Raw genomic sequence first — 12,233 nt, 5'->3', positions numbered from 1 at the left:
CTTCTAAGGCCTTTTAAGTAGATAAGTGTTGCATTTATTTCACATTTCGCCCTCCCCAGCACATTATAGTGACCTTTGGAAAATTAATTTTGTGTCGGCATTAGAGTGGTATCTTAAAAGAAGTATCGGGCATCCTGCCACTGACTCGTCATTACAGTTTCAGCTGCAGATACAGTGCACAGTAATTAGTTGTGTGTCCAAGTGCCAAGATAAACAGCCTTCAGTTAATTACACAAGATACTTGACCCACATCGGCATTATGGTTTAAACCTATTGAATTAAAGAACGGACAACAAAACATTCAATCAAAACATTCTTGATCCCATAAGCAAGCTGACCGCCCCCCTCCTTCATTTCCTTCATGCAAGACTTAGCAAATGGATTTCATGCATCTCTGTTCATCGCTTCACGACTGGTCACCCTGTTATAAAAATGAAATACCAATATTGAGCTGGAGGAAATGTTGCTGAGGATTATGTGGTTGTGGTGATTAATAGTTATCATATTTTATAGTGCTTACTGGACACAGCGCATAACTTAAAGCCTGCACAGTAAATTTGTCGGAGTAAATTTTACTCAAATTGAATAAAATTTTACTCAATAAAATACAACATTTGGTCCCAGTCTATATAGAGTAAAATCTACTCTTGCCTCAGAGTTAATGATTCAGAGTATTTTTTACTCTATTCAGTGTTTGTATTTAACTCTAGATGATGATAATTTACTCTATGTAGCATAAAATGAAAACAACTCTACTGCCATTTTACTCAACTTAGAACTATTCCACTCCACATAGAACTACATTCCACTCCACATAGAACTACATTCCACTCCATATAGAACTACATTCCACTCCACATAGAACTACATTCCACTCCATATAGAACTACATTCCACTCCATATAGAACTATATTCCACTCCATATAGAACTACATTCCACTCCATATAGAACTATATTCCACTCCATATAGAACTATATTCCACTCCATATAGAACTAAATTACACTCCATAGAGAACTAAATTATGATTAAAACCTGAGAGAACTTACTCTGGAAGGTTATCATTAAACCCAACAAGTTAAATAAATCAGATATCAGTATTTACCAAAGCACAATTTATTATTTTGTATTACAAATGTGCAATGTATCCATACATATTTTACAGAATACATTTTGGACCTTTGGAACACTTTGGCCTTTTCACTATGACATCATAGGAAACAGTATGGCACAATAAACAAACTTGCATCATCACACCTGTATGACATTTGTACATCAAATGCTTTATAACAGAAAATCTCTTTCACATCAACTACATGAGGTCCGTCTTTTGTGCACACAACTTTATATGCATTAAAATGCTCATCAAGACACACTGTTTGCAGGGCAAATGTAACAAACAATAACCTCTCATCTTTCAGAACTACATGGTGGATTTTGTGAAAAACTGGCATCTCACAATGAACCTTCAGACAAACGACTAAACCCGTCCGATACATATTTCCATGGTGTTTGGCCCATCTAATATTTAAAACCTTGGTGTCAATTGGTACCTGAATAGTCTCAGCTATCTCATAGCCCCAGTCTAGCACATTTAAAGCTACCATATTACCTGGACCAATTATCACTTCATTGGGATCAAATGTCTGCCACCTGTATGCTATTTGATTTTGGTGTTTCTTGGCCAAAGTTTTAGTGATATTTTTGAAGCTTTTTAATTGTTTCTTAAAGAAATGATGCTTTGCTTCATAGCGCATGCACCAACTATGCAAAAGTGGTCCAATTTTAAGAATACACATAGGGTAATGCACCATAAAATGATGTTTTGGTAGCAGCCTTTTGTTTGGAAACAAATGCTTGAACAACCTGTGGTGTTCCACGATTAAGTGTTTCAAAAAAATAGTAATACCCTTTGATAACTTTGGTGAAAATACAATGTTTACAATTTGAAGCAAAAGCAGTAGCAAATACCAGTGTTGATCATTTGGACAAACCAAGTCTCCAAAGATAAGTGGTAGATTGCGAAGTAAACACCAGGATTGGATTGCATTCAACCCCAAGTCATTTGAGTCCTCCCTTAACTTAACTGTAGGAGGTTTGTTGTTTTGCTCCATATAGCCATAGTTAAAACTCCTAATTCTACAGTCTATTTCTTTTAATGTTGTGTACTTATCTTTCAAGTGCAGTAATAGAAGTTTCATTTCATATTGTGCCACTCCCTCCAAGATATCGTGCATAATATCGACAGAGAAGTTTTCACATGTATTGAAATATTGCAAGGAATTTAGAATGCAAGAACGTTTAACGCCCATCACATAGGGAAGAGTGGGATTTGTCTCCATCATTTGGCAATGTTCCGCATGAAGTGCGCGAGTTCGCAAAACTATCTTGGGTGAATCTTCATTAAACTCAGTCTGAAAGTCTTCTTTCTCAGCAAGACAGAAGCGGCAACAATATCTGGCACTGAATGATTCAACAAAACCAAACAAACTGTGAAGACCAAGGTTGTCACCTGTAACTTGGACAATAGTTCCATACACTGGCTGATCATACAAGGGGACCCGAATTCCATCCTTCTCAAGTATTTTAATATCCTGCATAAGTGGATCAAGTATTTTAGAAAAGCCATATGTTTTAACATCTTGGGCATGAAATAAAGCGACCAAATGAATATTAAGCAGATTTGAGTTGTACTTGGGAGAAAAATTCCGCAAGGTGAAATAGAGTGCACCTAATTTATGTATTCCCCGTTTTGAGCCTAAAGGATTTGCAGTTTCAAAATCATCATAAAAAAGCTGAATCAGAATGGCATGCTTCTGTTTTGAAAATAGATCATGACTCTTGAAAAGATCTCCATCGCACAAGTCATGAAGATTTTCTCCTGAACTTGAAGTCTGCATCATCTCTTTTATGTTAGGATGTTGATAAATAAATTGTAAAGTTTTCAAAATAGGGATGTAAACTAATTTATCAGTGACAACAACCTGATCATAAGTTCCAGTGGTGCGATTGCGTAGGGTATCAAATCTTGTACCAAGAACATATTCAACTAAGTCTACCCTTCCCCACTTCTCTGTAAAATACTGCCTTCTTTTACTCTCAGAATTTAATACACCATAGGGATTTTCCATTTTTTCGAAACACTGATCAATTTTGCTCTCAATGTCGCTTTTGATAGGCTCCTGTAAAGATAGACACTTCTTCACAGATTCTTTTGCTTGATTATGGATATCGTCAACAATCTCTTCCATCGAAATTACCAAAGAGTTAACAGTTGTTTCACTTACGCCTGCCACTTTAAGTTCGGCTACTGTTGCAGCGCAGCTGTCTACAAGACTCCTTTTGAGAAGGACTGAGTCAGAAGGTGAACTTCTTGCTGGCAAGTCATCAAAATTACTTGCTGCTAAATCTTCAGATGTAGATGGGCCTTCACCAGGATCAGAACAAGGTTCATGTGCTTTATTTAGATGCTTTCGAAACCCAGAAAAAGTGCCATAAACTAGTGAACAACCAGCCTGACCACATTTAAGACGAAGGGTCTTTCCTGAACAAAGTCCGTGGATCAACTTCAAGTGTTTTGTCAGGGAATTGGTGTTTGCCTGGGGGATTTTGCAAATAAAACAAAACATCTTCGTATCAACTCAATGCAGCATCCGAGCCCTCAACTCTGCAACCCTTGGATTCACCTTAGTGGTATCAACATCGATTTCAAAGATCGTGGTTTGCAAGAAGTTGTACACATTTACCAGATCCTGGTTGTACGAAGTACCAAAGACAAAATGAGCTTTGAAAAGCTCATCAAAACAGGCAAGTGTGTCTGGTGACTTACAAGGTATTGCATGCTTGTCAATCACAATGAAGTATTTGTGAATCAGACTCTTCTGGGTCCCCACAGCTAGCAGGTATGGTTGAAGGCTTTCCACGATGCCGTCCAGATGCCCCTGGATGCTCATCCCAGTCTGTGACAGAAAAAATAATGAATTAGTCAGCTATAAAATTAGTCAGTTTAAGGAAATGTCTTAATTGACCATAATCTTAAAAAGAGGATTGAAAGGTTTAGAAAAGGGGACAGAACAGTGACGATTTTCCAGTTTAATTGAACTGTAACCTCACCTTAATGAATTTCACAAGACGGTCACTGGCTTGTCTGGCTGAGAGTTTTCCTGGTCTCTTGCGGCCATGTGGTGATGGTGGTAGAAGGTGGACAAGAACCAAAATGGATGACATGTCACTGTCCCATCCTGGAAGTAAAAATTCATAAACAAGCATTTACTACAAGCGAACAGTCAATCCATTTTTCATTCAAAAACTATTCTCTCTTCCATAACTATGATCCTTAACTTTTAGCATACCATTTTCCACGTCTGTTGTGCATTCAGCATTTTGAACCAGGTCTTGAAGATCGGCTGTCTGTGTGAGGCCACGGCTTTGTTCGAGGACTTTCTGTTTGTAGATAGTAGGCCATCTCTCCAGGAACTTTGTAGTAGCAGCATCCCCAAACATCAGACCAAAGTCTTGGTCAATCTGCAGACAAGATAGAATTGGTCAAAACAGAACAGTAAACATTATGGTGTAGCACCATGGTCATGACAGATCTTACAACCCTACCCAGGCTATTGTAGAACAGAAATAATATTGTCATGACAGTGGCAGTAGAACGTTCACATACCAGTCCTGCCATGTCCAGGAATCTTGGAAACGCTGTGAATAGTTCAGAGGACTTCACTGGGTCATGAACCATGTCTTGGCGATAGGTAAAGGTCTGCTTCATCTTCTCCTTCACAGTTGCTTCATCAGCTGTATGCTTCATAAGCGCAATGGCCTCGCAGCACAGGCTTTCTGTGGTTAGCCCGTTTTCCACTCTGAATGAGTCTCTTTCTGCTTTTGGACCACCTGTAATAGTGGTGGCACTTTTATCAATTACTGGGTTAGTATATGATATTATGTCCTAAGATATAAGAAATAAGGCTTGGAAAACTCTGCAAGGATGGCCATGCAGGCACTTACGTCTCCAGAAGAAAAATAGGATATATATATATATATATATATATATATATATATATATATATATATATATATATATATATATATACATTATATGATTATTCCCTCATCATGCATTATGAATTAGACTTCACACATACCAGTTAGTGTTTGTGACTGACTGCAGGTCTTCTTTTTTCCCTCCGATGCTTCCTTCTGAACAAATTTCAGTCTCCATGCCAGATACCCACTCCCATCTTCTGCATTGTAATAATGCTCCTAAAGTAAAAAGGGTTATTCAGTTTGATTGAACAAGTTGAAATAGTTTAATCTTTCCCCAAAAACTATCATATTTCCTAGTATTGTGATGAGGCCTTTCTTTCTAATGACAGTTATTTTGAAAAACAGAGGTTATTGTATTACACGGTTAGTGTTGTGTCTTGTTAATGGGCTAACCCTTGCGGTGCGAAAGTAAACTGAGCTTTAACACCGCCAGAGTTCAACTTACGGGGAAGGCAGAGATGGTGGCCATTAGGGCTGTCACCTTTTCCAAAAATAACACTCGAACAAATATGAAATGACACGCAATACGTTAGAGCGCCCTCTGTTGGGTGACAAAGTAAACTACGTTAAACAGTCAGCTGTGGATATAGACTGTACATTTTTTATTCAAATGAGTCATTAGAGTTTGAATGTTAATTACATTCAAACAAATGTTCAAAAAGTGACAGCCCTTGTTGCCATGCAGTAATGTTTACAGATCTTTATTTGAAATAAAAACACTACCCATCTGTAAAACAGCAGTTGAAATATTTACATTCCAAGCAAGTGAAAAGTAAATAAGTTAGACGTTTTAATGTACTTACATAGCCTAACTTGCTCCTAGGATCGGCCAGGTATGGGTACAAGGTAGTGATGCCCCTTGCGTAGTCCTCTTTAACGCGCCTTGAAGGACTTGTCCTACACACAAACACACAGACTTTACTATATGTGCTCCAATCAAAAGTATTGATGTGTAAATTCCACCTGCTAAAAGAGGGGTGTTGTACTGTGTCAATTCAAGACACACATGTGTATTAGGAGTGCAGGTATGTAATAATAACAACATGACAACATACCCATGTTCACTTGTCATATGTGCGACCAATATCTTGACCATATCACGTCTTCTGGCATCCGTTAGGCTTTTTGTTCGGGCATACTCATTCATGATCCTCTCTCCTCCAGGTTTGTTCTTCAGGATGTCTTCAATCATCTAAGTGGGAAGAACAAAAATGAACACAATGAAACGTTTAAAACAATAATGACATCAAGTATTATCAAACAGAATGGCCACAATTTTACAACTTCAGTTATTCAGCCATTTACCATTCAACCTTGGCATTTTTTTTAAACCTTCAGAAAGGATGCAAGGGAAACTGCAGAGCTTACCTGAGCTAGATGACTTCCCTCATCTCTTTGTCTTGTAGCAGGACTATGCTGCAATATAGTGGTGTCGTCCGAGTCCCTCTCATTGTCTCCACTGAAGCTTGCAAAGGAGGAGCATGAAGGGGAGCTCAAAGAATCTAGAAATCATATTAACATTGAACTAATGTGATTAACAATGTGACTATAAGACAATATAAGTGCACACATCCATTATTAGAGGAATGCAAATATTTCACATTGTATCATGCCCACAACAGTTCCAGAAATTGTGGAAAGGGTGAGCAGAGATGATTTCAAAATATCTAAATAAGATTTTAAAAAACCCCAACTCAGATATATTAAATTGTCTTGCATATTCAAAACATGTTAGATTGACCAAGCCGTACAGATAAATATGAAGTTATAAGCTAATAAGTAACTAACCCTCAAGATTTGGGTCTTGGGGTAGACAAATCTCCAGCACACCAATGTCTTGTTTCTTTAGTAGAAACTCAAACACCTCCTCATCAACTTCGGTCTTTGATTCATCATAGACTTTTAAGTCCAAGGTTGGAAGGTCAAATTTCTTGGCAACTGTGAAGACAAAATACCAAGGGACAAGCTTAGTGATGAATCGGTTGTGTATTTGCAGAAAAACATAACAGACAGCAATCAGAAGGCCATCTTCACTTGAACATTGTAATCCCAAAACTGACAGTGTTCCATGCAGACCTTTGCTATTCCAGGGAAAAGACTTTCAGGTATGCAAAACATAGAGTGACATCCCAAGTGTATTGTTCCACAGGTTAGTGTGTGCAATATTTTTCACTCACCACAATCCAAAAATGATTTGAAGGTTAGTTGCCCCTCATAACAAATGTACTTCTGACGATCTCTGTACTTCACTCTTACAGCTTGCATCCTTCATGACAAAAACAATTAAATTAGTTTCATTATCAGAAACAGCTGACTGCCAACATTAGTAATACCACAGTAAGCCAACATTAGAAAGACATGATGCATGGACTAATAGTAGGTCTCCACAAGGGTAAACTATTTCATTATAAAAACGAGGGACATTTTAAGCACGTCTTTATTACGCTGTACTAAAGGGACCTGTTCATTCGCTTGAATCGCCAATTCGCGTCACTCCAGTCTCATAGTGGCTGTGCATAGACTTTGTATGTAATCTACTGCGTTTGGCGTGAACACATCATCAGAAATGTAACCAGTTGTCTCATCTTGAACAATGTCTACTTCACCTGGTTGTCTCCGACTTGGCCGTCTCTAGCATGCCACAGTGCAACAGATCAATCAGCTTATGCTGCGGAATTCTACCCGCACTTCGCGAGTGGCCCGTGCCAATGTCAAGCCCAGCTAGTTTTAGCAGTCAACAGAGTGAAGTGCATTTTTTCAAAGTATAACACACATGTTGCATCGACCAGGGTGCTGATGAACTGCAGCGAAACACAGTCCATCAACACAGCTCTTTTCAGAGTCAAATACACGTGTTGGCGGCAACAAACGCAGCTAGAAACAGTCCAACAGTCATTAACAGCTCTTTTCAGAGTCAAATACACGTGTTAGCGCAAACAAACGCAGCCGGAAACAGTTGCTTAAAACAGTCGTTAACAGCTCTTTTCAGAGTCAAATACACGTGTTAGCGCAAACAAACGCAGCCGGAAACAGTTGCTTAAAACAGTCGTTAACAGCTCTTTTCAGAGTAAAATACACGTGTTAGCGCCCACAAACGCAGCTAGAAACAGTCCGTTTAAAACGGTTTTTAACAGCTCTTTTCAGAGTAAAATACACAGGTTAGCGCCAACAAATGCAGCTTAAAACGGTCGTTAACAGCTCCTTTCTGAGTAAAATACACGTGTTGACGCCAACAAACTGCAAATTCTACATAGCCATTTTCACAGTAAAATGTACCTGTTGCACCAACTAACTGCAGCAAAAGACAGCCCCTCTACACAGAATAAAACACACATGCACCTGCTCAGTGAAGTCCGCTGGCTACTGATGATAGCTAATACTACTTTATTGAGACTTTAATCCAGGTGTGTCGACGTTAATATGTCCATAAACCACCAAATATTTTGCGAATTGATGTTAATGCGTTAGAAGCTAACGTTTGACTGTGACTAAGTTATGTGAAAACGTTAGAAGCTACCGTTAGCATCTGCTAACGCGAACAATCAGAAGCTACGGCTCATATCTGACAATGCAAATAGTGAAGTAACGTTAGGTTAGCTGCAATGTTGCTACACAATGTACCTTACACACATGAAGTTAACCAAAACGAATGACCTTACCTGACATGTTATTTCAAATGCCGTCTTCTGTTCCTCACTTCAGCCCTTCCGTTCCATAAAACGTCAGCTCATTCCAGTGTAGCGAGAGGTGTCATGGCGGCAGAAACGAAACTTAAGGAACCGTTGTGGGCGTGGTCACGCTGTTTTACTCCAATAGATTTTATTCTGAATATTTACTCACACTCTACTGGCTACTGGAAGTAATTACACTCCAAAATGATTAAATATGACTCCTTCAGTGGAAAATAATTGTAACTCCGGAAAAATTACTCTCCCGTTTTTCCTGTGTGACAAGATGGATTTCCGTGTGATATGTGATCCCATGATTCTCGTGTGATCTCGTGACATTACTAGAATCCAGCTGGCGTGCAAGGTAACTATTAGTATCAGACAGTTACAGTGTAATTTTGATGTGTATATCATGGGAAAGTGCTGAGGTAAGAGCAGCGTGTCCTTAATGACTGTGGCTTTACACGGCAAAGGAAACAACCAAAGAGCACATAGATGTGCCTATAATTGGGGCATTAGCAGGATTTCTGGCTTGTACCTAATTAGGGGAAGAGCACACAGGGCCTTGGTGCCTTTCAGCAAGGAGAGACTGACTGACAAACACAGAGGGAGAGAGAGATTGACATGGGGATGAAAGCACACGACAACTATTTAACTTCACAAAATGCAGACACCAACATATCAAAGCACAGTACACCAAAGCACTATCGAGCACAATTGTGTACTATTGAGTGCTATTAACTAATAACGCTTTCTTTCTGCGAGGGCTTTCTCCGTTTCACTTTCTACATAGGACCACACAGCAGTTTTTTGTGTAGTTAAAATCCTTCAGCAATACTGTGCACACGTGGGCACAGTCTTATTAGGTCCTGAATATGACAATCAACTAAATGCTGGCACAAATATTTGATCACACGGAAAAATACCTTGAATAACTTGCTCATTAGTTCACTTACATGGCTTCTACTTGGTCCCTCATTAGCAACACTAAATTCATAACTAATAGTCATCAGAATAACAGCCCATTTGTTTTTGGGCGCTACATTTCTGTACTAAAATTTAGCAGAGATATAAAACACCTACGAACCTATATCCTGCAGTTTGACCCTCACATCTGTTTAACCAAGCTGTTGCGATTTGGAGAAGCATCGATTCTGAAATCGAGTTTGTTTCCCTTTAATGTATTCTGCCACCTGGGAGTCGCAGCTCCTTGGCAGAGTCTGCCAAGGAGCTGATTTTCAGGCAACACCGCCTGTCTGCTTATGACTCGTGTTTCAGCTTCTCTCACTGCCTCCCTTTTAGTTGCCCTTGGTGTTGCAGTGTTGTACAGTATGATTGAGAGTGTATATCCCCCGGGAGCATTCTGTGGATCTTAGTCATTTAGTGCAGAGTGTGAAGGGCATCATACACACGAAGACAATGCACACACAGGTTAGGATCAAACACACACCAAGTCTGACCTGTGTGCCTACACGCATAACACTCGTATACGTAACAGTAAGAGAGAGAATTGGTGGTATAGCAGTGGAGCACATCGGGACTGGTAGACACATGAGAGGAGATAGATAAGATAAGCATTTGTTCCACGTCCATTCATCTTTGATTCAGCTCTGCCCTCCTCCATCACTCTTCCTTTTATTTCTCCTCTTCCTGAAATTACACTGATTTCTGCCTCTTCACAGGCCACTTGGGAGGTTGCTCTGCAATTTCACAGGGCACCTCCAGGAAATTTGAAACACTGCACCAATCAGACACAATTGTAGGTGTGAGTGCAATAATTGATTGAAGTTGACTGTTAATTGTATTCTCTTGGTTTTTTTAATGCTATAGTGCACACACGTAAAATGGACATGTACAATACAATAGTAGTTATTAGCGTTGTGTTATTTAAAAGTGCTTATTATCGATATCAGAGGATGCTGGTCCAGTGAGGCAGAGGATGTTGCCCTTCCTCTTTTTTGAGAGGCTAGAGGAGTTTAAAATAACTAAAAGAGGAATCGGTTGAACCAAACCATTCTCAGTGAAGTAGTGGTGGGGCCCAGAGGAGGAAAGGCTCCTGCTTGTCATCCTTAGAGTGGAATCTCTTCTATAAATTTAATGTAATCCTTGTTTTTTTTTCATGCTAATCTGTTTTTGGCCAAATGATGCTCCAACATAGGGCGTCTTCTCTAACCACTCAACAACCAGAATACAATATTGACATTACGTTGGTCCAATTACAATTTCCACATTTCTTTAATCTTTAATTCTGAATTTTTGGCATCATGCCAACTGTAAATCCAGCAAAGTTACATCCGTACATTTCCCCTTGTTGCGATAGTATTTGGTTAGCATTTTATGGTCTGCCAAGTCACTCCCATCTGCTTGTGGTATGATTAGCAATAACTGAGCAAAATAAAATGGGAGGATGCTTCTGATGACCTTGCCATCTCTAGTCTTGTCTCATTGTTCCTCCTCCCCTTGTGCTGTAGCTGCCTTTGATTCACTCTTCTTGCAGACTGTATGAAGCACTTTACACTCCATGCCAACATTCAACCATTCACACACCGTTTAATACACTGATGCACATTCACACACCGATGGCACAGCCTTCGGGGGCAATTTTGGGTTCAGGATGTTGCCCTATGACACTTGAATAGCGGACTGGAGAAGCCGGGGATCAAACCACTGATCTTCTGATGATGTGATTATATGGTGCACATATTCTACTGACATGACACATAATATGCTCATGACTGTTTGTTGTTGTTGTTGTACTGGCTATCAAATCAGTCGTTAAGTATTGACTGGCCGGGCTCACCTGAGATCATCCTTAACTCTGCCTTTTTCTGCTCCCCTGTCTTTGAAGGCTGTTGCGTCAGTTTTGGCCATACTTTCAGTTTTTTTCCATTTTTCACTGAAACTTTTCTCCCCATCTTACAGTATCACTGTCTTCATACTCTAAGTCTTTACAAGTTAAAGCAGATGTTACGGATGCACATTTCTGATACACTTTTTGCCTTTTCTATCCACACCTGTTCTTTGTATTGTTCATGTCAGGTTTTGTTCCTGACACTGTCATATTGTGTGAATGACAGTATAATGCAAAACAATATTGTGTGCCAATGGGAGTTTTGGATGTAGACCTGGAGAACAAAATGATATGATAAATATGAGCATGTTTGTAATCTATATTTTCGACTCGCACCCAATCAAGTCAATTGAGTTCCCCTGCTTTCTGACTCCATCTTGAGTATTTGGAAAATGTATGATTAATGTTTTCAGATTGGTCAACCAATTGATTTGGTACAGTGTTCACTTGTTATTCTCCCTCTGTAAGTTTGCAGTGTTGATGTGACTGCAGGAGGGTTTGCAACCCAGAGCTCCAGGATGGCAGGGCTGATTCAGCTACTGTAACAAAGATAGCAAGTGCAGTGACAGGCAGAACAATGGGTGCCAGATGTGCTTCAGATGAATACACTGGGGACTTGTGTACACACGTTGCTGTAAAATATCTATAAGCCCAGTACAACATGGAA

At 39.5% G+C, this 12,233-nt stretch overlaps 1 protein-coding gene across 1 annotated transcript; it reads right to left on the bottom strand.

Annotated features, from left to right (window-relative positions):
• Positions 1-625: 625 nt before the first annotated feature.
• On the bottom strand, positions 626-8,964 carry LOC306779451 (uncharacterized protein). The gene is made up of 11 exons (XM_079271376.1): positions 8,707-8,964; positions 7,225-7,313; positions 6,836-6,985; positions 6,416-6,549; positions 6,103-6,239; positions 5,851-5,944; positions 5,146-5,263; positions 4,671-4,894; positions 4,354-4,525; positions 4,115-4,242; positions 626-3,960 (listed from the first exon to the last, which is right to left on the bottom strand). The coding sequence occupies exons 2-11, from the start codon at positions 7,310-7,312 to the stop codon at positions 3,643-3,645; spliced, it is 1,563 nt and encodes a 520-aa protein (XP_079127502.1). The 5' UTR covers position 7,313; positions 8,707-8,964; the 3' UTR covers positions 626-3,642.
• Positions 8,965-12,233: the final 3,269 nt, after the last annotated feature.

The sequence above is a fragment of the Melanostigma gelatinosum genome, assembly GCF_949748355.1.
Source record: "Melanostigma gelatinosum genome assembly, chromosome: 7".
Classification (NCBI taxonomy): domain Eukaryota; kingdom Metazoa; phylum Chordata; class Actinopteri; order Perciformes; family Zoarcidae; genus Melanostigma; species Melanostigma gelatinosum.
Note: the sequence above shows the minus strand (reverse complement) of the source record. Positions and strands in the feature narration are given on the sequence as shown.

Excerpts from the sequence above, each read along its gene's own strand:
- LOC306779451 (XM_079271376.1), bottom strand. The coding sequence starts at position 7,312 with ATGCAAGCTGTAAGAGTGAAGTACAGAGATCGTCAGAAGTACATTTGT. Across the intron at positions 5,264-5,850 it reads CTAGGAGCAAGTTAGGCTAT|GAGCATTATTACAATGCAGA; the intron begins GTAAGTACATTA and ends TTTTTACTTTAG. Across the intron at positions 4,243-4,353 it reads CACAACAGACGTGGAAAATG|GATGGGACAGTGACATGTCA; the intron begins GTATGCTAAAAG and ends TTTTACTTCCAG.